Source organism: Rhinolophus hipposideros (assembly GCF_964194185.1).
Source record: "Rhinolophus hipposideros genome assembly, chromosome: 16".
NCBI classification, from domain to species: Eukaryota; Metazoa; Chordata; class Mammalia; order Chiroptera; family Rhinolophidae; genus Rhinolophus; species Rhinolophus hipposideros.
In genome coordinates, this window is record NC_138062.1 from 39739433 (window position 1) to 39760145 (window position 20713).

Genomic DNA, 20713 nt, shown 5'->3' on the forward strand with positions numbered 1-20713 from the left:
TGAGCTGATCGGTGTAAATATGGTAGAGCAGCACCTGCACAGAAACCTACGTGGTCGGCTGGATATTTCATTTCCATAAGGGAACCATAGTTTAAAGTACTGACACGCAGATCTTATCCTGAGGCAGGTATTGATGTAGCATTGTATCTCGTGTTGAGATGAGGTATATGCCGGCTGATTCCAGCCTTCCTCTTTGTCTGGCTTCTTATAGGACGTACTCTTTCTGCTGCCACCTTAGCTTTTGTGCCAGCTGTGCACTCCTACTCTTGATTAGGCATTCCTCTCTGAAGGGTTGAGGTGGCTTTCTATCTTCTTTCAACTCTTAGTATCTTGTTTCTTAATTCTTTATATACTTGGCTTTTGTGATGCTCTACTACCAGGGAGCTTCTTTCTTCCTTGTCCCCCCCCCCCACTCCATCCCCTTTCTTTTATTCTTTGACCCTTATCTCTTCTAGTCATGGGACTTCTATTTTCAGCAGTTGGGGTGCCCACTGCAGATAGAAACCTCTAGTTATTTTTTCTTTTAAAAAGAGTTTATTAAAATATAACTAACATACAATATTATATTAGTTTCAGGTGTACACCGTAGTTATTCAGCATTTATATACCTGAAGAAATGATCACCATAAGCCTAGTAACCATCTGACACTGTACAATGTTATTATAATATTAATGACTATATTCCCTATGCTGTACATTATATCCCCATGACTTCTTTATTTTATAACTGGAAATCTGAACCTCTTATTCCCCTTCATCTTTGCCCCCCTTTTAAAAAACTTTTCAATTACGGTTGATGTTCAATATTATTTTATGTTAGTGTCAAGTGTACAGCATAGTAGTTAGACATGTATATACTTTATGAAGTGATCCCACTGACTAGTACCCACCTGGCGTTATATAGATATTACAATGTTATTGACTATATCATCTATCCTGTACTTTACATCCCCGTGACTATTTTGTAACTACCAATTGTGTTTCTTAATCTCTTCACCTTTTTTTCACCCACTCCCCCAACCCCCGTCCTGTCAACCATCAATTTGTTCCCTGTCTCTATGAGTCTGTTTCTGTCTTGTTTGTTCGTTTATTTTGTTCTTTAGATTTCACATCTAAGTGAGATCATAGTGATAATTTGTCTTTCTCTGTCTGACTTATTTCACTGAGCATAATACCTTCCAGTTCCATCAATGTTGTTACATAGATACCTCCAGTTTTAACGTCTCTCTGGAGAGCCAGTTCTGATTTCTAACTGCTGAATAGCCATCTGGACAGCTGCTGTTCACTGAAACATCACTCCTAAAACTCATGGCCTGGTTATTCTCCTTTCTTCCACCCAAAAGTTCTGAATTTCTAATACTGGACTCATTTTTAATTGCTGCCATAACAAATTACTACAATTTTAGTGGCTTAAATAAAACCACATAAATTTATTATCTTAGTTCTGTAGTTAGAAATTTGTTATGGGTCTCACTGGATTAAAATCAAAGTGTCAGCAGGCTGTATTCCTTTCTGGAGGCCTTAGGGGAGACTCTGCTGCCTACTCTTTCGGGTTGTTGGCAGCACTCAGTTCCTTGTGGGAAGACTGAGGTCCCTCTTTTGCTGGCTGTAAGCTGAGGGCCTTTCCCAGCTCCTGGACATGATCCTTAAACAAGGTGGGAGTTAGGGGTGCTAACCCCTGCACTGTCGAAATCCAGGTGTAACTTTTGACTCCCCCAAAGTTAAGCGCTGATAGCCTACTGTTGAAGCCATATGGATAACAGTCGATTAATGCATATTTTGTATGTGTAATGTACTGTATCATGATAAAATCAACTAGAGAAAACAAAATGTTATTAAGAAAATCATAAGGAAGCGAAAATATATTTACAGTACTTATTGAAAACAATCCACATATAAATGGACCCATGTAATTCAAACCCACGTTGTTCAGGGGTCAGCTGTACTACTACCCTATTTGCAGTCTGCTGAATGTCTTCTACAGAAAAACCTTTCCTGACCACCCAAGTTGGGAAGTGCCCGCCTGGAAATGCCTGTGTCCAGTCACCCAGCTCGTTGCCGGGAACAGGGCCTGGCATGCAGTAGGTACCCACAGATATGAGTGGTGAGCGAAGCTAGAAGCAGGCCCACATGCTCTCCGGGCAGCCACTGTATGACATTTGTCCAGCAAAGCCCGCCACTCACATTCCTGGCTTTGCTGCTAATGCCTGCCCTCTGGAAAAGCTCTGTTCCTGCCCTTCGGGCAAGTGATAACTGAGTACCTAGTCTGTGTGGGTGCTGGCGGGGAGGATCCAGTCCCTGCCCGCTGTGCTCCCCTCCCTGACACTCACCTGACTGGTTAGACCTGTTCTCACCCCACAGTCGGCCCCAGGCTAGGAAGAGCCTCTCCACTCACTTCCCTTTCCTCGGTGCTTTCTATTCTTGTTCCTTCATTTTTTCCTCCCTTCTCCAAAAGAGGCAAGACACTAATCTTCAATAATGAAACCAGAGCATGATTTTTCCAGCCAAACTCAATAGCAGTTCTGCACTTCTGAATGATCAGGTACAAACATTCCAAAGAAAAGAAATATATATATAAAACAAAACAAAACAAAAAACATTCCAAAGGATGAGCTCTTGGGTGAGGCGCCGGCCAACTCTTCTAACTCATCCATCTTCCCTGCCACCCCAGATGCCTTGATTGCCCCATCTCATACGTTGCTCATTAGAATGCTGCCACCCCTACCTCCCCAAGCCCTGCCCTGGCCTTTGGGGAATGTTAGCCGCCTGTTCCCCACAGCATCCCATGGCTCTGGTCCACTCATTCTAACACCAACCGTGCTATGCTCTACCTTCTTATGGGCTCTTCTCAGATCCAACTGGGGGAAGACTATCTGTGGGTCACTTAACTTACAGAAGGACACCAACTTTGACCTGCTTCCTTTCCCAGTCCCAGTAACTTTTAAATAATATATATTGTTATAGAACACTCCTCTATTACCTCTCACCATCATCAGAAAAACTACCCTTCACCCCCTCCAAAAAAAAGGGACCTTATTTCAATCACAAATGACTTCTAGGCATTACAGTTGGCATTCTAGACATGGGTGGAGGGGAAACTACTGTATTTTTTTCTAACATTCATATATGTAAAATTTACTTCCAAAGTTCTTTAAAATTGGTACTATGTTTTTAGGTAAACAAATAATCTTAACAAGTGTTTCTCCCTTATTTTCTTCCCCCAGGCTCAAAGATTTGGAAAGAGATAGTTTAACAGAAAAGGTAATTCCACCTTAAAAATTTTTTATTACCAAATGTGACTATTAGATACTTTGTGGCTTGTAAAAAGTTTAAGTGGAAACAGCTTTTTTATAATGCCGTTTTATAATGCTGTTTTGAGGACAACTTGGCAATATTGCTTAATGTGCTGCATTAATTAATATGCTGCTAATATTAGTTGACTCTTGGTAACTCTTTGACGAGTTTCCCCATCTAGGTTCTAAACCATCAATTCTGAATTGTAACTCTTCCTGGTCACACTGTTTTAAAAAGCATAGTTTTGTTCTAATACACTATGGTGTGTCTCCATCCCACTTCTGATTTTTTTTCATTTTTTTACCACTCGGGAGATGGTGTAATGTGACCTTAATGGAAACATCATGAACGAGTCTTGTGAATACTGGTTTTTTTTGGGCCAAGTCTACATTGTGACCAGTTATGTGACCAGGCAGTGTAATTATTTGTGTATTAGTCCATTCATTAGTAGCATGGGAGTTTGGGGACTTCTAAACCTATATCCTTTCCTTAGGAGTGTGTGAAGGAGAAATTGAATCTCTTGCATGAATTTCTGCAAACAGAAATTAAGAATCAGTTATGTGACTTGGAAACAAAATTACATAAAGAAGAATTATCAGAGGTAAGTCATTTCTCAGCATCCTGGCATCTAGAAAACTTCTCTTGTGTAGCTTGTCTGTGACCAGCGAGGCAGAATAATCCCCAGCTCTCCTTGTTACCTGATAGTTATAAAGGAAATGTGTGTGGGTCTTTATTCTCTTACTACCACTTGTTTACATTCACTGCTACTTAAATTATCCTTTCCTGCTATAGGAGGGCTACCTGGCTAAAGTCAAATCCCTTCTAAATAAAGATTTGTCCTTGGAGAACGGAGCTCATGCTTTCAGTCGGGAAGTGAATGGATGTCTAGAAAACGGGAGCCATTCACGTGGTAAGGACCGCAGAGTGGGAATGGCAGAGGAAAACAAGTCCTCCAAACCCGTGTCCAAACCTTGCATGCCCAGGAGAAGCAAGTCCGATGGAGAAACGAAGTGTAAGAACCCTTGACTTGTTTAACCTTGATGGAGACTGGTATCACATGAGGAGACAGTCAGATTTGGAGCCATAGGTCCCTCCAGGCAGTAGGCCCTGATTTGTTTTCTTGTGTAGACGTCTGACTAGTAAGAACTGCATACTTCCTAATTAGCTTAGGTGTATACTGCTCTAAATTTTGTCTTTGACCAAGTCTAGAGCGTTAGATCTCAAAACATGGCTAAGTTTATGAGGTTGAAGATAACAGGAGCTACTAATACTTATTATTTCTAAGTTATATGCCTATTTAAGCTAAACATTTATTCTTAGACTCTTTCCCAGTTTGTAGTCAAAGTAACTCTTTTGGAATCTTTACAAACAAAAGAGCATGGACTTGAGCCCAGATCTGGTTCTTGGCCACTTCACCTTTTGACGGTAGAAGGGGAGGTTCTGTTTCCTTGTCTGGTTCGGGTTGGCCCCTCAAACATTAGCTTGTGTAAAATGGCTCAGCATACTGGCAGGTGCTAACTGCAGGCTTGAATCAAGACAGTTGTTGATCAGAATAAGAGGGGACAGACACTTAAATCCTCAGAACCTGGTTCTCTGCACGAGCTTAGTGATGCTGAAGAACTGCTCCTTCGCTGTGAACTTTTTTATTTATAGTGGCTTTTTTTTCTTGTTTCTTTTTTTCTTTAAACAGCTGATGTCTCACCTAGCCCCAGGATTACAAGGCAAACTACCAGGCAGACTACTATCACCTCTCATTTTGCAAGGGGGTCAGTATATAATGAATTGACAGCCGCCTTTTCCAGGGGCCAATTGTTTTTGGTAAAACATGTATGGAATTAGCAATTCTGACTTCCACATTGCATAGGTTTTCATTTTGCAGTTTTGTTCATTAGACATTCATGAATAGCATTTCTGATGATCTCATCTATTTTTAACCTTACTGTAGGAAACTTCAAATATATAGAGAATAAGCGAGGATAGTAAAACGAACCCCCAAGTTCATTTCATCTACACCTCCATACATACCAACTGGATTACTCCCAAGTATATGGTGCCTCCATATATCCTCATGTCCCCCCAACTGGATTACTTTGACACTAATCTCAGACATGGTATCTTATCCATAAATATTTCTGTAGATTTCTAAACGATGAGTTGTCTTTTTCTCTGATGAATTTTTTATTCATGTTTTGCTATAATTGCTAATATTTAGTAAACAGTCTTTAAAAAAAAAGACAAAACAATGACTTGTAAAGTGTAATAATTGTAAAGTTAATAATTCTTTACTATCAAACATATAGCCATTGTTCACATTCCCCATGTGTAGCAAGCAAACTGTGGTTATTTATTCCTTAAGCCTTTCAAGGTATAGATTCCTTTTCTTACTTTCTTGCCATTTATTTGAAAAACCTACGTCATTTGTCCACTAGAGTTTCTAGACCTGGTTGGCTGCGTCCTTGTGGTGGTCAGTGTGTGCCCATGTCTCCATTTTCTGTAACCTGGTAGTTAGGTCTAATGCCTTAATCAGATTCCAGCTTTATGTTTTTGAGACTTCATAGATGGCTCTGTGGCCTTCCATCAGTCATGCAGTGTCTCTTCTGTGATACTAGCAGCCACGGATCAACGTCTAGATCCACGATTTCTTAGGGTTTGCAAAATGGTGATATTCTAAACTTGTCACTCAGGGAATCATTAAACTCGAAGCTTCTTTCAATCCGCTAGCAATGAGGGCTTCTTCTTGGCATCCGTGCCCTGAATCTGCCCGAAAGAGGGTGGGAGACGTGTAGGTCATTCCACACCCGCTGAAGGTCTATGGTCTGGGTGAGCTAATGGTTGGCTTTACTGTGTTTAACAGCCCTGCCAAACGGAAACCTGAGGAAGACCCTGAAAGAGCCAAATTGGACGATTCTGTTCATGAAGAAGAGAAAGACCAGGTGGGGCTGGCTCTTTCAAATGTCTTCACTCTGTCTTTTTTGGTACATTTACTGAGGATTGTGACTTTATACTTGCTCTGTCCAAATGGCCTTAAAGCGACTGAGGAGGTGTTAGGACGTGTCCCTGGACCCAGGGCAGTACGAGTTTATCACGTTAAACCTGAGGGCTCAGCAGGCCCTGCCGCTCGTGGCCGCCTCACAATGTCAGAGTCTGTTCCCTCCTCTGTCTTCCTACCGCTCTAGCTGATAGTTATGACAATCAACCCAGCAGATGTGACATGTTTAAAGCATTTGCTTCTGATGTCAGATAAGCACCTTTCCCACATCTAATTTCTCTGTAAAAGCAGAGATGCTACAGTTATGTGTAGTGTAATAATGCTACTTAGACTTCCTAAGTTAGAAAAGTGGTGGCTTGCTGAAGACCTTCGGTAGGGAAAATGTCCATCTCTGGTTCTGTCCCCTGTGATGTAAGGAGGGCCAAACCCACACAATAACCCGATGGTCACATGCTATCAATTTTCATTTCAATTTTGCCACAGGATTAGCTATGGAAGTTGAAGGGAAATCTACACAGGTTTACGTGTGAGTGGTAAATGCCTAACTGCCACCTGGTAAAGATGAGTCTGCATGGTTTGCTCTAAGGCAGGGTTTCTCTACCGTGGCATTGTTGATTGGGGGGGCTGGGCAATCCTTTGTTGTGGGGAGCGGTCCTATGTGCTGTAGAGTGTTTAGCATCATCCTAGACCTCTACCAACCAGGTACCATAGCATTCCCCCTCTCCCCTCCCAGTTGTGACAATCAAAGTCATCTTCAGATTTGGCCAGATGTCCCTGGGGGTCAAAATTGCCCTGGGTGAGAAGCACTGGACTCAGGGGTCACTGGGATACCAGTATTATTGATAGACTTTGACATCTTTTTGTGGCGCTCGCTAATTCTCATGTCACTTTATTCTTGGAAATTAGATGTCACTATGCATGATCTTTATTCAGCTATTCATGATCTTTATTCAGCATCTGTAGTCAGATTTAGTCAGGCTACCTACTCAAGTGGAAAACTGAGGCACAGAGGGAAACAGCTTGTCCAAGTCGTGTGGCCACGTCTCTTGCCTCCTAGAAAGAATTACTGCAGGTGAAAGCAAGCTGGCTCTTGTAATATTGGTAACTCTTTTTACGAAGGCACCAACTTTAGAGTTTCTTGCACCCTGACCTTTGGGAGGGCTTACATAGTCTGTTCATCTGGTTTCTCAAACACACCAGAGGCCAGTTTATTGGCAGTATTTGGGAGGCTTTTGCGGCTTCACGGATGAACACTTGTGAGAACTGTCTATTCCAATATGCTAGAGTAAGTCTTAGTACACTAAACCGGTGTTATCAGATGGCATTAGTCAAATAAATGGTAATACAGAGAATCTTACCTAAAGTCTTGAGAATTTATGTTTTAAAAACAGGTATTACATATATCTGGTAAAACTTTAAACAGTACAAAAGGATGTGCAGCATACAGATCTCCCCCTTACCCTTTCCTCTTGAACCTCCAGTTTGCCTTTCTTAAAGGCAAGCATTTATCAGTTTCTTTTATGTTGCTTCAGGTTACATATGTGCATATATATATTAGTACAGTGTATCAGTATAAAATCTATATTAGGATTCTACAGAGAAACGGAACCAATAGGATGAATGGATGTGTGTTTATGTATATATGAGATTGGTTTTAAGTAATTGGTTTACATCATTATGAGGCTAGCAAGTCTGAAATACACAGACAGGAAGGACTACAGGCTGGAGACCCAGAGAAGAGTTGATGTTGCAGCTGGAGTCTGGAGGCAGAATTTTATATACCGAGGCTGCCCAAAAATGTATACAAGAGGACACTTTGGTCAACGTTGCTCAAGCAGTAGGTTACCATAGTCAGAAGTGTCTTCTGGACACTGATGGTAACCCCCCTCCTTTTTTTTTTATGGTAACCACTTTGAGCCCCTCTTGTAATCGCAGAAGTCAAATGTGACTTGTATTCATCTTTCGTTATCAGTGTATATTGAGTATTACAATTTTAATACAGTTTTCCTTTCTTAAAATGTATATACATTTTTTTGGCACTGTGTGTGTGTGTTCAGATTTTAAAAAATATCTGTTCTGTGTAGTACAGAGAAGTCCTGTGTGGCTTACCCAAGTTTCCCCAGTGATAACAACATCTCACATAACTGCAATAACAATAGTCAAACCAAAAAACTGACATTGGTACAATCTGCAGACTTGATTCAGATTTCCCCAGTTTTCATACGTGTGTGTATAGTCACTTATATCCATGTATGAAATTTTGTAATTTCCACCTCAAATAAGATACAAATTTTTTTCATTACCACAATATTTTTTCCCTTTTAAAGATGTAAATACAGCTGTCCTGCAGATGGCAAATATTGTTGACTTAGGGAATTAGTGTTCTAGGATACTCATCTGAGAAGAAGAGTGTGTGTCCAGTTTAGGTTGTCATCGTCACTTCCTGATGTGAACCCCAAATTACCATTTTGGTTTTTTCTACTATTAAAGAATTCCTGACACAGGGTAGAAGATCTCTGATCTTTTATGTAGCCACACTAGGTGATCTCTAGCACGCAGACATGTGCTGGGCTGCCCCCTGGGCCTGTTTTGTTGTGAGGGGGGGGTGGGACATCATACCAAACTGATAGTTGCCCAGATCATCACCCCAAACCCAGACCACCCCCCTTTACCACCCTTTTTTAAATCATATCAAATGTATTAATACTTGGATTTAATGTTTTTGGTTTTGATCTTCTCTTGAAATATTCTTATCTTTTTTTTTCTTGCCTTCTCTCCACATAGGAGGAAAAGAGACGTCGAGTTATATCCAGAGACCCGTAAGAATAATTAATATACCTTTTTGTTCTGTGCAATGTATAATCTTGATTACGGTAGTGACTTTTCAGAAATGTTTTGAAAAGCACTTTATAGTGAGTTGCCATGGTGACCATACATGAGTTAAGGATGCTGAGTTTGGGGTCAGATTATAACCTTTGATTCTGGTAGAATTTTCATTGCAGAGAATGAAGTGAGGACAACTGAGTTATTATCAGAACTAGATCTAAAGGTCATTTACATATTAAATGTTAAGGTAGCCCGTGCCTTTCAGGGTTCTTGAGATGATGATCACTTGTGGGAACAGGAAGGAGGACCTTATGAAAACTGCTTCCAGGGGAGGAGTCTGCGAAAGTCATTCTTGGGTGTGTTATTTTGCTTGACAGAGTTGCTAGACCACTCCCTGCAGAAGAACCGGAAAGAGTGAAACCGGGAACACACACGGAAGAGGAAGAAGAAAAAGATGAAAAAGTAAAGCCCAGTCACCTCCAAGTTTGTCACTTCTACATTAATCTCAGTCCCCATTTGGTTCCAGAAAAGGGGTGTAGGGGTGGTGAGTGTATAGGAGCAGAATGACTTTCACTAATGATCAAAATGACCCGACTTTGACTAAAACGCTTTTCGAACTCATTTTTCTGGTGGTTCGCTATTTTTCTGGTGGGTTATACAGTTGTGACGATAGTAAGTACATCAGTGGTAGGCCTGGGGTCAGCTGGACCTTTGCTGTCTCATCAGTCAGTCATAGAGCTTCCGTCTGTGCCTCTTCCCGCCGGTCTATCTTGCTCACAGGGTCTTTGTGAAGATCTCATTTTCAAACATGTGAGGTGCTAAGGTTCTGTAGCATCATCCAGATGGAAAGTTGTATTCTTCACTGAAATCAGACGAATAGACCCCCAGCTCCTTTGTAAAATCGGTGTTTATGGTTCTCTGAAACACAGATGTACCACCTGAACCCCCTTGAAGAGGGGTGGGAGAGGGAATGAGGGTCTAACACTGGAAGCTTTACCATTAGACAGCACTGTCATACGACAAAGGGCTGACATGGAGGTCACAGGTGATGAAGCAATATTGGGTCCCCTTTTAGTTTTCATGTTAAGACATGGATTAGAAGTTTCTTACAATTCTTCTAATGGGTGGTTAGTTCCTGTATTAGGTAGGAGGCTGTTGAAGGATGGGTATCTGTTATTTTGCTATAATGGAGGATCAACTAAGATGTATGCTAATTCTTGAACCATTTGGTACATGAAGCTAGTCTTTAGTTACCTCTCCTTCCCTGATACTGGTTAAAATTAGACAGCAGTCACAGTTGGGACACATGTCAAGTTTCTTTTAGAGTAGGCAGTTCTAGTGGGCTTGCTGGACCACTCTCCAAAGAAGGAGCTTTGGGCAAGACTACAGTCGCTTACTGGGGGTCAGACTTCCAGGATCTCTTGCAGCAGGAAGGTCTGCAGCGTGTTTCTTCTCTTAACACCACTGACCTGTGTGGTCTTTTTACAAAACGTGTGGAATTTTTGGGGCCGAATTCGACTTGAGCAGTTTTCTGGAGAGGTGTGGTTAGCTCTTGAAACTTGGGCTCCAAATGATGTACTGTCCATGTTTGAGAAAGAGCTCTTGTCCAGATTGTGTCATCCTACTTCATTCCTTCATTATAGATTCCTAGTTTGGATATAAAGTTATTATCTGTGAAGTTGTCAACACTTACTCATGACAGATGATAGGGGGGTTTGAGGGTAAATACTTCAACTGCAGGATCTGTCCTCTAAGAGTTTAATTTCCTGCCTACTTATCCCACCAAAAAAATTTGCTATCTTGAAGATAGACAATTTTTACTCTCACCAACTAGACTGTTGGATCAGTTTAGATATTTTATTTCCATAGAACACTCTACTAGAAAGAGCAGGACCAAATGGGGAAAAATTAACTAGTCTTTTTTTTCCTCTGTACTTAGGAAAAGAGACTCAGAAGTCAAACCAAAGAACTGTAAGTATAGTTAACATGCCTTTATAGTTTATATTGTGAAACTTAGTTGTTAAAATAAGTGTTCTGGCAAAAATAAGAGATTGGACAGACTAGGTAGTATGTGGGTGAGTTCTATTTGTGGAAGGTCAGACCACCACAGCGAAGGCTGAGGTCAGCTGAAGATTCAGTTGAAGATTCAGCTGACCTTGACCCCAGGCCCTTCCTCAGTGGTGGTCATGTAGCAAGCAGTTGTCCAGTGGTGGTTAAAGGGCACTGAATGTCCATTACTCATAGCTGTGGAGACACTGGAACAAATAGCCCCAAAGTTCAGTGGCTTAAGACAGTAAGCATCTATTGAGTTTACGTGTCTACAGCTCGGTGGCTGTCGGCTGATGTTAGCCAGGCTTGATGGGGACAAGCTGCTTCTGCCATATGATTTGGCCAGCCTGGGTGTGATCCATGGCAGTGACAGAGCATGAAGGCAGAAGTGAAAAGTAGCACTTTTTCAAGCCTCTTGACATCCAGTTGGCTGAAACATGTTGAGACTGAGCCTAAGTCTGGGGGTGGGCAGAACCCGGAACCAAGTGGCAGGGCCCTGGCAGAGGGAGAAGTGAAGATCCCCTGTGTGCAGACTGCTTATCAGACTGGCTATTGCTGACCTTCACAGTGTTGGCCTGGGGGGGTGGGGCGGGGCAGACACTTGCCCTGCAGGTAGGATTCCCATCAGGTCACAAGAAATCAGTGGAGTCTCGTTATCTGTTTTTGTTTTAAACTGCTGGCATCTCATCAACATTTGTAAGAAGTGTTGATGGCATTTCTGAGATCATAAGTTCTGAGGTGATAAATGCCTTTCCGGTTTCTTATAGCAAAGGCTTGCCCTTCAGATGGGAAAGGCGATCCATGCTTTAACTCGGGGAAGAGACCATGTAAAGGTCCTCACTGGGCTGTTTGCAATGGCATCCGGCTCCCTGAGCTGACTGGGGTGTGTGTGTCTTTTGGTTTGTGACAGAACACCTAAACAGAAATCTAAGGAGGAGCCCGACAGAGAAGCAAGACCAGGACTTCAGGCTGAAGTGGATGAAGGAGACGAGAAAGTAATAACTAAATCTTTGTTACTGAACTTCATTCTTATGTTCCCATTTGGTTGGGAGAAATGGTGTGGGCAGGGCTCTGGGTTCAAACCCAGCCCTACCTATCTGTGGGGTGACTGGGCAAATTCCCTCATCACCCTCGTGGGGGCTGGTTGTCACTGTAGGTCAGTGCCTGCTACGTAGTGAGCGTTCAGTTGTTTGTTTCCCCATAATGGTGGAGAGGCCCTGTGTGTGGCATGACTAAGATGTATTTGGAGCCAGCTTCTCTTAAGATCTTCTCAGCTGAGAAGGCCTGACATGTGTCACCCCAGACACGTGTGTCAGCCATGCCAGTGCTGCTTTACCAGTCTCCTCCCTGCTGAGTCTAGCTTCCTCCACTCCCACCAGCCTCCTCACCTCCAGTTCAGCTAAGGAAGCATGTTTGAGGGTTTACACATTATACATTGAGACAGGGTTGGGCCTGTATAAAAGTACAAGGACATATCTGCTGGGGGCTGCAGCACGGGAACCGCAAGCTCTTTACGCACTTTCATCCTGTCTGACTAAGAGGGGCCGAACTAGGACAATCCCAGGACTGATTGTCTCTGTGGTCTTCTTTCTGTTGAGCTCTAGAGCGTGGAGCCCAAGGTCACAGACTTACTGGGTTGTGAACGTCCTCATGTCCAGCCTGGTTGGTGATGGGTGTCCCTTCTCATCCTATGCCACATGACTCTTTTGGTGTCCCCTCCAGCTTGCTGGAACATCTTCTTGCCTCTCACCTTCTCTGTCCAGATGTCGGGTGCCTTTCTATCAGCACTTGCCCTCCCGATCTAGAGAGACCTCAGTGGTGTCAGCAGACCACCCATTCTCCTCAGACTGGCAGAGGCTTTATATCACACAGCCAGCACTTTTGCCTTTTAAATATGGATTCTTCTAGGGGGCCGGCCCGGTGGCTCAGGCGGTTAGAGCTCCATGCTCCTAACTCCGAAGGCTGCCGGTTCGATTCCCACATGGGCCAGTGGGCTCTCAACCAAAAAAAAAAAAAAAAAAAAAGGGCATGCATTAAATATGGATTCTTCTAGTTTAATAGATATTTGTTGCTTTATGAAGATGAGCTGTATTATCAGAAAGGTATTGTTTGTCTGCAGGTTCAAAAGATACCAGATTGTCCATATAAAAGAAGGAATTGTAACACAGTTGGGAATTCTTATTTTTATTTTTTATTTCTCCATTTCGGATTCTAAGTCGTGTCATTGTTTTCCCCCTCCATTATCCCAATGTCTGTCTGTGAAGTCTTCACCTTGGACCAGATAACAGGTGGAGCTATAAGGCATTTTGGCCAACATGAGCAAAAGTGCTATAATATTCACTTGTACACTGAGCTCTCCTGGGACAGGGGTAGGCAGAGTATGACCCACTGGCCAAATCCAGCCCTCTGCCTATCATGAAGTTTTATTGGAACACAGCTACGTCTTTTCATTTACATATTGTCTCTGGTTGTTTTTCTGCTGCAGTGGCAGATTTGAGTAGTTATGACACAAACCATGTGGTTTGCAAATCTGAAAGTGTTTGTTTTCTGGCCCTTTACAGAAATTTTGCCAACTTCTGGTCAAGTCTTGTTTGTAGGGGATAGGGAACTGAGTTAACAATTTGAAGCTTCGTCTCTACCCTGTAAATCTGCCCAGATTTTCCTGTTCTCTAGTACCACAACGCTGCGATCACTAACTGATGCTTTGCGTTTGGTCTAGCTCTTTCTCAGAGGCTAATTTTCCCCCTTTATATCTCCACCCCTGCTCCACCCTCTCAGGATGAAAAGAGGCACAGAAGTCAACCCAAAGATCTGTAAGTAGTTAAAATGCTTGCACTTTTGGGCTGTGCTTTGTATGACTGTAATTACGGAAATATGTGTGCTGGAGACCTGTGATGTGGAGGTTTACAGGGAGTGGCTGGTGCCACTGGAAGATTGGATCAGCGGGGGCACCTGAACTTCCCTTTACCCGCTGCCACCTAGCAACACTCCCATCACTCCAGATCACATGTGTCCCTTAGCATCCAACACTTCTTATCTGGACCCCCACATCTGAGGGGTCACGTGGGCCTTCTGAAAGCCTTGTTTCGGGATTTTGAGTTAGCAACATGCCTTTAGAGCCACCTTGACAAGGGGACTCTTCTTTGGATGAAAGAAAGAATCTGTTCCCCAGATGTATTCTGAATATTTTGCTTTTTGGTAGGTTTTAGTTTGTTTTTGTGCAAGATGGTGATACGGTTAGTTTTTCTGAGCTAATATTTGGTGTATATTTGTTTACCCAACAGAGCTGCCAAACGGAGACCCGAAGAAAAAGAACCTGAAAGAGTAAAACCACAAGTTTCTGATGAGAAAGATGAGGATGAAAAGGTAAGGCCTTGTTTTTTCAATTTTACTGTATTTCATACATCCCACTGGCTGAAATGTTAAAGTAAAAGTTTTTAAAAATTAACTTTTTGTTTTGGAAATATTCAAACATACTCAAAAGTAGGCAGAATACGGTAGCAAACTCTCACATTCTTATCAACCTTCAACAATGATCAACTTGTGACCAAACATGTTTTAGCCAAGCACCGCTCATTCTCCCTTCACCCCTGAGGATAAATCCCAGGCTTATTACTAAACTATTTACCAAAGAGCTACTTATAAAAGGAAAGGACTCTTTAGACATTATTGCAATCCCATCATCCTAACACACTAATATTGAGATCTGCTAGTTCAGACTTCCCTGATTGTCTCCCTCTATTGTGTTCTGACAGTTTGTTTGAATCAGAACCCTGACAAGGTCTATAGAGTATATTTGCTTGATATTTGTCTTAAATGTCTCAGTACAGTTTCAGCCTTCTCTTATTTGCAATATGTGGAAAGAGCCAGTTTCTATGTAGAGTTTGCAGATTCTGCCATTTGCACTCCTGTTGTGTTTCACATCCCCTTCCAGCTCTCTCTCCTGCAGACTGTTAGGTCCAGAGCCTTGACCAAATTCAGGCCTTCTGTTGTTTTCCAGAGGACTTGGGAGTGCCAAGCATAGTGCCATATGCTGCCCGTTGCGTCGCACCAGAAGGCGCAGTTGTCTTTCTGTGGTGTTAAGATTGATCACTGGGCTCAGGTGCTGTCTGCCCGCTGCATCCATTAGAAAGTCCCCCTCCGTTTTTCACCTAATGTTTTGAACAGTCTTTGCTTAATTCCATTATTTCACCAGGAGTTGCAAAGTGGTGATCGTCTAGTTCTATCATTCCTTCATTTATCCAAAACTGTTCTAGAAATAAGTTCCCCCTTATGTTAGTCTGCTCCGGCTGCTGTAACAAAAGACAACAGTCTGGTTGGTTTAAACAACAGACATTTATTTTTTCCACAATTCTGGAGACTGGAAGTCCAAGATCCAAGTGCCGGCAGGGTTAGTTTCTGGTGAGGCCTTCCTTCCTGGCTTGCTGACCACCCCCTTCTCACGGGGTCCTCATGGGCCTTTCTCTCCTGAGCTCTGGTGTCACTAGTCCTATTGGATTAGGGTGCCACCCTTATGACCTCATTACCTTAGTCACTTCCTTGAAAGCTCCATTTCCAAATACAGTCACATTTGTGGTTAGAGCTTCAACATAGGAATGGAGAGGGGGGCACAATTCAGCTCATAGCACCCCTCATCGGTTATTTACTTGAGGTACCACTTGGAAAGCTAAGGGGATTTTTTTGGTCTCTCTTGTGAGTCTTTTAAGGAGGTTTTTGGTTATAAGAATTTTGATTTAAGACTTTACACACAGGAGGTGGCTCAGGTCTCACTGGTCTTTTGCCTTCTTCCCTACCTCTGACTAGGTTTTGTGATAAGCACATACATTAAATTCTTAATTCTGAAGCATTGTCCAGAAATACATTTTCACTCGTCACTCTTTTTGGTTTCTCCATTTAGGAAGAGAAGAGGCGCAAAACTACGTCCAAAGAACCGTAAGAACTTATTTTTGTCTTTCTACATAGCAGATAATAAGGTAATTGTTCTTGAAAGAAAAAAAGGTTTGTCATGAATTGCCAGACAGCCTAGCTTTGAATCTGATCGGGTCCATGAGCACAGGACCAAGGCGCTCCAGTTCTGCCATGTGAGGCGGGATCCCTCCATGTGGTGAAAGACACCCGTGACCTAGCACCTTGCCCCTCCTGCAGCACCTGATGCTCATCTGGGTCGAGGGGTTTAGGTATAACTTGGACAGTGGATTCTAATGTGTTCTGAAATGATTAAAAAGCTATCTTGTGCTTTGTTCCCAGAACGGAGAAAAAACTGGCTCGAACCAAAACAGTAATGTCTTCCAAGGTAAATGTGGATCTGGGGGTAAAGCTGGTGGTGTGACACTAATGGCGTTGCTTGGAGCCGGCTCTGAGCGCCCTTTGTGTCACGTGCCCACAGACCCATCCTCCGAGGTGCATTCAGTGTGGACAGTACCTGGATGACCCCGAACTAAAGTATGAACATCATCCCCCTGACGCAGTAAGTCCCAGCTCTGTCTTCAGCCTTTTGTTTCCTGTCTCTTGTGCCTTGGCTTAACAGTCCGATGTGTCTCAGGTAGATGAGCCACAGTTGTTGACAAACGAGAGACTGTCCATCTTCGATGCCAATGAATCTGGCTTTGAGAGTTACGAGGCTCTTCCCCAGCACAAACTGACATGTTTCAGGTACTGATACGCTTCTTCCTGTGACAGGGCACTTCCCTAAGACCCCTAAGTTCTTCACATCTGTAGCTCCTAATGTAGCATTTCTTGCACTGCTAACGCTTGGTGGATGAAAGCCACACAGCTGGTGGAAGCTTAGTAGGTCTTTGCTGGATTTTGTTTTTCTTTCTGTTGTTAATACTATACATGTTAAATCTGCAGTCTGTATACACACCTAGGAGGTCATTCATTCAAATGAGCGCCAGCTTTGTGCTAGGTCCTGCACAAGGTGTTATGGATATAGCCCCTCAGGTCCCTGCTTTGACGGAGGCAGAACCAAAGTTGTGTTTGTCAGGTAGTAATGACTATGACAGATGCAGAAAGTACAGAAAGCAGAGAGTGGTAGGAGACAGAAGTTGAGTTTAGAATGGCGGGGAAGTAACTTGAGCAGAGACCTTGGTGGCGTAAGAGAACAAGCTGAGGCATTAGCTAGGGAAAGGCATCCCAGGAGAAGGAAGTAGAATGTGCAAAGGCTCAGAGGTGGGCCCACGTTGGCTGTGGAAGACTCAGTGATGGGGCTGGGATCGCTCGTAGGGCTAGGGAAGAGGGAATGGGATATATTCAGGGAGGGGGCTAGATCCTGCAGGGCTTTGCAGGCCGCAGCAATCATTCCAGAATTTTCTGAGTGAAGGTCCATGCATCTGAACTGTCCCTTTGGCAAGGCCTCAGCAAACCCTTGAGTGAGCAGCATCGCCACGCTCTTCAGCGCCTTCCGTGTAGTCCGCTCCCTGTCGCTGGAGGTGTCGTTACTCTCAGAGGCTTCACTTTGTTTCTTTGTGGGAAATGGCTTGACTCTGTAAGGCCAGCCCATGTCTCCTTTCAGGCCCAGGCTCATGCTGTTTCTTTCCCCAGAGAAGGAGTCATGGGGGCAGGTGGATCACCTCAGTAACCCCTGTTGTAAGCCTCAGGTGGACATCACTTCTAGGCAGCCCTTTCTGACATCCGTGCTTCAAAGCAGGTTGGGGGTTCTTGTGCCCTGGGACAAGACCCCAGGGGATTTCTTCTGCTAGCACTCTTCACACTCCCTGTGTTTGGGTTGGTTGTGTTTCCCTGTCCAACACAATCGGGATTCTGATCTGTTCGTCTACCAGTCATCCCTAGGGTCTGGCCCTAACCTCTGCCTGATGACACAAGTGGAACATGCTGTGTTGAGGTAGCTGGGTTCATGCCCTCGTGCCTCCCTGTGGCTTTCCTCAGGACAGAGGCTCAGCAGAGGACCAGGAGCTGGAGCCAGGGCTGCTGTGGGCAGGAATGTCAGGGCTGGAGTCCCTCGGCTTCTTCCCCACCATGGGTTCTGCTGTCAACTCATTCCTGTAGCGTGGGAAGGTCGTAGTAAGGACACACTACGGTAATAATGTGCCTTTTAGCATCAGGCCATGGGAGCAGACTGCCTGGGTTATTTAGGGACTCCATTTACCTCTAATTCTTGGGCTCAATGTGGCCAGTGGAAACAAGTCTCAGGTGCGGTCCATCCTGTGAACGAGTGGGTCCTGTTCCTGCCTGGGACTTAGAACTTCTCCTTGATGTCACCTTCACTGAGAGAGCCCAGGGACAGCCTAATAGCTTGGCCCCTGGATCCTCATTGTCTGTGGGTTTGCGGTGTCCTACTCTCCTGTGATATGTGTCCATCTTCTCCCCCCAGACTTCAAGTCCCGAGGGCAGGGCTGTGACCTGTGTCCTGTTTCCCATACCTGGCACATAGTAGGGCAGCTCAACTCAAGGTGTTCATTTTCATTTTTTAAAAAGCTTTGTAAGATAAGATGAGGATTGCTGGCTTCCAGGGCCCTTGGCCAAGTGAGTGTGGCGGGAAATGCTCTCAGGAGACCTGCCCAGACCCCACGTGGCCTACGTGGGGTCTCTGAGGCATGGCACGGGGTCTCCGGTGCAGGAGGGTAGTCCTGGAGGCCAGCACAAGTAGGTCCGTAAGCAGAACCCCCGATTCATGTTGTTCTTAAGTTTAGCATCCTTCTTAACGAGGAACAACCTCCCGGTGTCCGTGTCGAGGCGGTGGGACCGAGGACGTTCTCAAACCTGAGCTGTTCCCTTAGAGGGAGGCCGAAGTCGTTCCTTCCCATGTCCCCGATATACTTCACATTTTATGCTGTTCTACAATATGCTTTATTTTATTAAGTTTTTAATTGAGGTGAAACTCACATAACAAAACTTAACCATATGAGAAATATTATGAAGAGATAAATCCATAGAAAGAGCAGATGAGTGGTTGCCGGGTATGGGGAGGGAATAAGGAGAGACTGCTTAACGGGTATGAGTTTTTATTTTGGGCGATGGAAATGTTTTGGAGCTAGATAGAGATGAGGATTGCACAACTGTGAGTAGAATGTGTTTAAGAGCCAGCATTTCTCCATTAGCAACATGCCGAGGGAGGAGGTAGTGAGTTAGTCTCTCGTGAGATTTCCCCTCCTCCCACTGTAAGTCTCACTGATCTCTTGGTGTTGCCTTTGCAGACACTTGTGCTCTTGATGTGCAGGTGGGAGGATCAGGTAGACGCTGTTTGGTGAGAAAACACTGTATGATCTAGTGTTCTGGCAACCAGAGAGGTGACAGAGTCTAGGAACGGCACGTAGTCCTGTCACCTCATGTCTGGACTTGACTCTGTGCTGCAACTTGCCGTTACTGACCAGCTGGTGACCACACTCTTTGTTGCCTGTCCAGCGTGTACTGTAAACGTGGTCACCTGTGCCCAATCGACACCGGCCTCATTGAGAAGAATGTTGAACTCTTCTTTTCTGGTTCGGCAAAGCCAATATATGATGATGACCCATCTCTTGAAGGTAAGCGGAATGTTCCAGGTTATATTTGGGACAGATATTTCAAAAACCAACAACTTGCCTGCAAAGCAATAGTCAGCAGGAACTACTGCCTCTTCAAGTGAGGTCGTGAGACTTTGTGCTGTGAACAGCTCTGAGCAAGCGCAGTCTGCGCTCTGATAAGGACTGCCTGGCTCAGCTGATAAGACATGTCAGCCCAGGTGGGCGCTTCGTATTTGATGTGCATCATAGCTCTGAGTCCATTTCCTTTCAAGAAAATATTTTTCTTTTCCCTCTCTTAGGTGGTGTTAATGGCAAAAATCTTGGCCCCATAAATGAATGGTGGATCACTGGCTTTGATGGAGGTGAAAAGGCTCTCATTGGCTTCAGCACCTGTAAGTATGTGGCCAACTGTGGACTGTTCTGGGATCTGAAAGGAGCCTTTGCTCCTGTCCTTGCTGGGGCTTGCTTGGGCTCTGGGAAGTCTCAGCAGGCTCACGTGAACACCACTGACTGTGGGAACCATGTGTGGTTCGATTGGGATGGCCTCCTATTAGTTACAAGTGGCTCTGGAACTGACCCTCAGTTATACAAGTAGCTCATATTCTTGCAACTCAAACCCAGACCAAATTCCAAAAACCAGAGATGAACCAAATGCAAGTCCCTCAGCCAGTTTCCATTCTCTAGTCGGCTCAGACAGGCCACTTCTGAATTTGGTAACTGATCGTACTTTATTTACGTTTTTGACATTTGGGTATGGGATGACTTTTAGACTCTCCGTAAGCTTCACAGACTCCTCTCTGCCCTTTGGCCACCATAGCTGCCTTTAGGTTCCAACTGCTTTTTAAAAACCTCTTCTGTTTACTCCAGCCTTTGCCGAATACATCCTGATGGATCCCAACCCAGAGTACGCGCCAATGTTCAGCGTGATGCAGGAGAAGATCTACATAAGTAAGATCGTCGTCGAGTTCCTGCAGAACAACCCAGACTCGACCTATGAAGACCTGATCAATAAGATCGAGGTACAGGGGTTGGGTTCTTTGTAATCTGGGATCCACGCGTGTTTACATGCGATAGAGGTAGTGCTGGAAAACTCACG

The 20713-nt window shown here is 44.0% G+C and overlaps 1 protein-coding gene across 11 annotated transcripts in view; it reads left to right on the forward strand.

Annotated features, from left to right (window-relative positions):
• Positions 1–20713, forward strand: part of DNMT1 (DNA methyltransferase 1) — a 38390-nt gene that overhangs the window by 2373 nt on the left and 15304 nt on the right. For 9 of the 11 annotated variants that reach the window (XM_081075927.1, XM_081075926.1, XM_081075932.1 and 6 more), the window contains exons 2-19: positions 3225–3261; positions 3788–3895; positions 4087–4306; positions 4985–5060; positions 6149–6227; positions 9068–9102; positions 9487–9571; positions 11049–11080; positions 12069–12153; positions 13937–13971; positions 14443–14524; positions 16056–16090; positions 16406–16451; positions 16545–16625; positions 16701–16810; positions 19520–19638; positions 19917–20009; positions 20485–20636. In XM_081075927.1, coding sequence (XP_080932053.1) covers positions 3225–3261; positions 3788–3895; positions 4087–4306; positions 4985–5060; positions 6149–6227; positions 9068–9102; positions 9487–9571; positions 11049–11080; positions 12069–12153; positions 13937–13971; positions 14443–14524; positions 16056–16090; positions 16406–16451; positions 16545–16625; positions 16701–16810; positions 19520–19638; positions 19917–20009; positions 20485–20636 — 1510 coding nt within the window. The remainder of the gene's footprint in view (positions 1–3224; positions 3262–3787; positions 3896–4086; positions 4307–4984; positions 5061–6148; positions 6228–9067; positions 9103–9486; positions 9572–11048; positions 11081–12068; positions 12154–13936; positions 13972–14442; positions 14525–16055; positions 16091–16405; positions 16452–16544; positions 16626–16700; positions 16811–19519; positions 19639–19916; positions 20010–20484; positions 20637–20713) is intronic. The other 2 variants (XM_081075936.1, XM_081075935.1) reach the window with 1 other exon arrangement.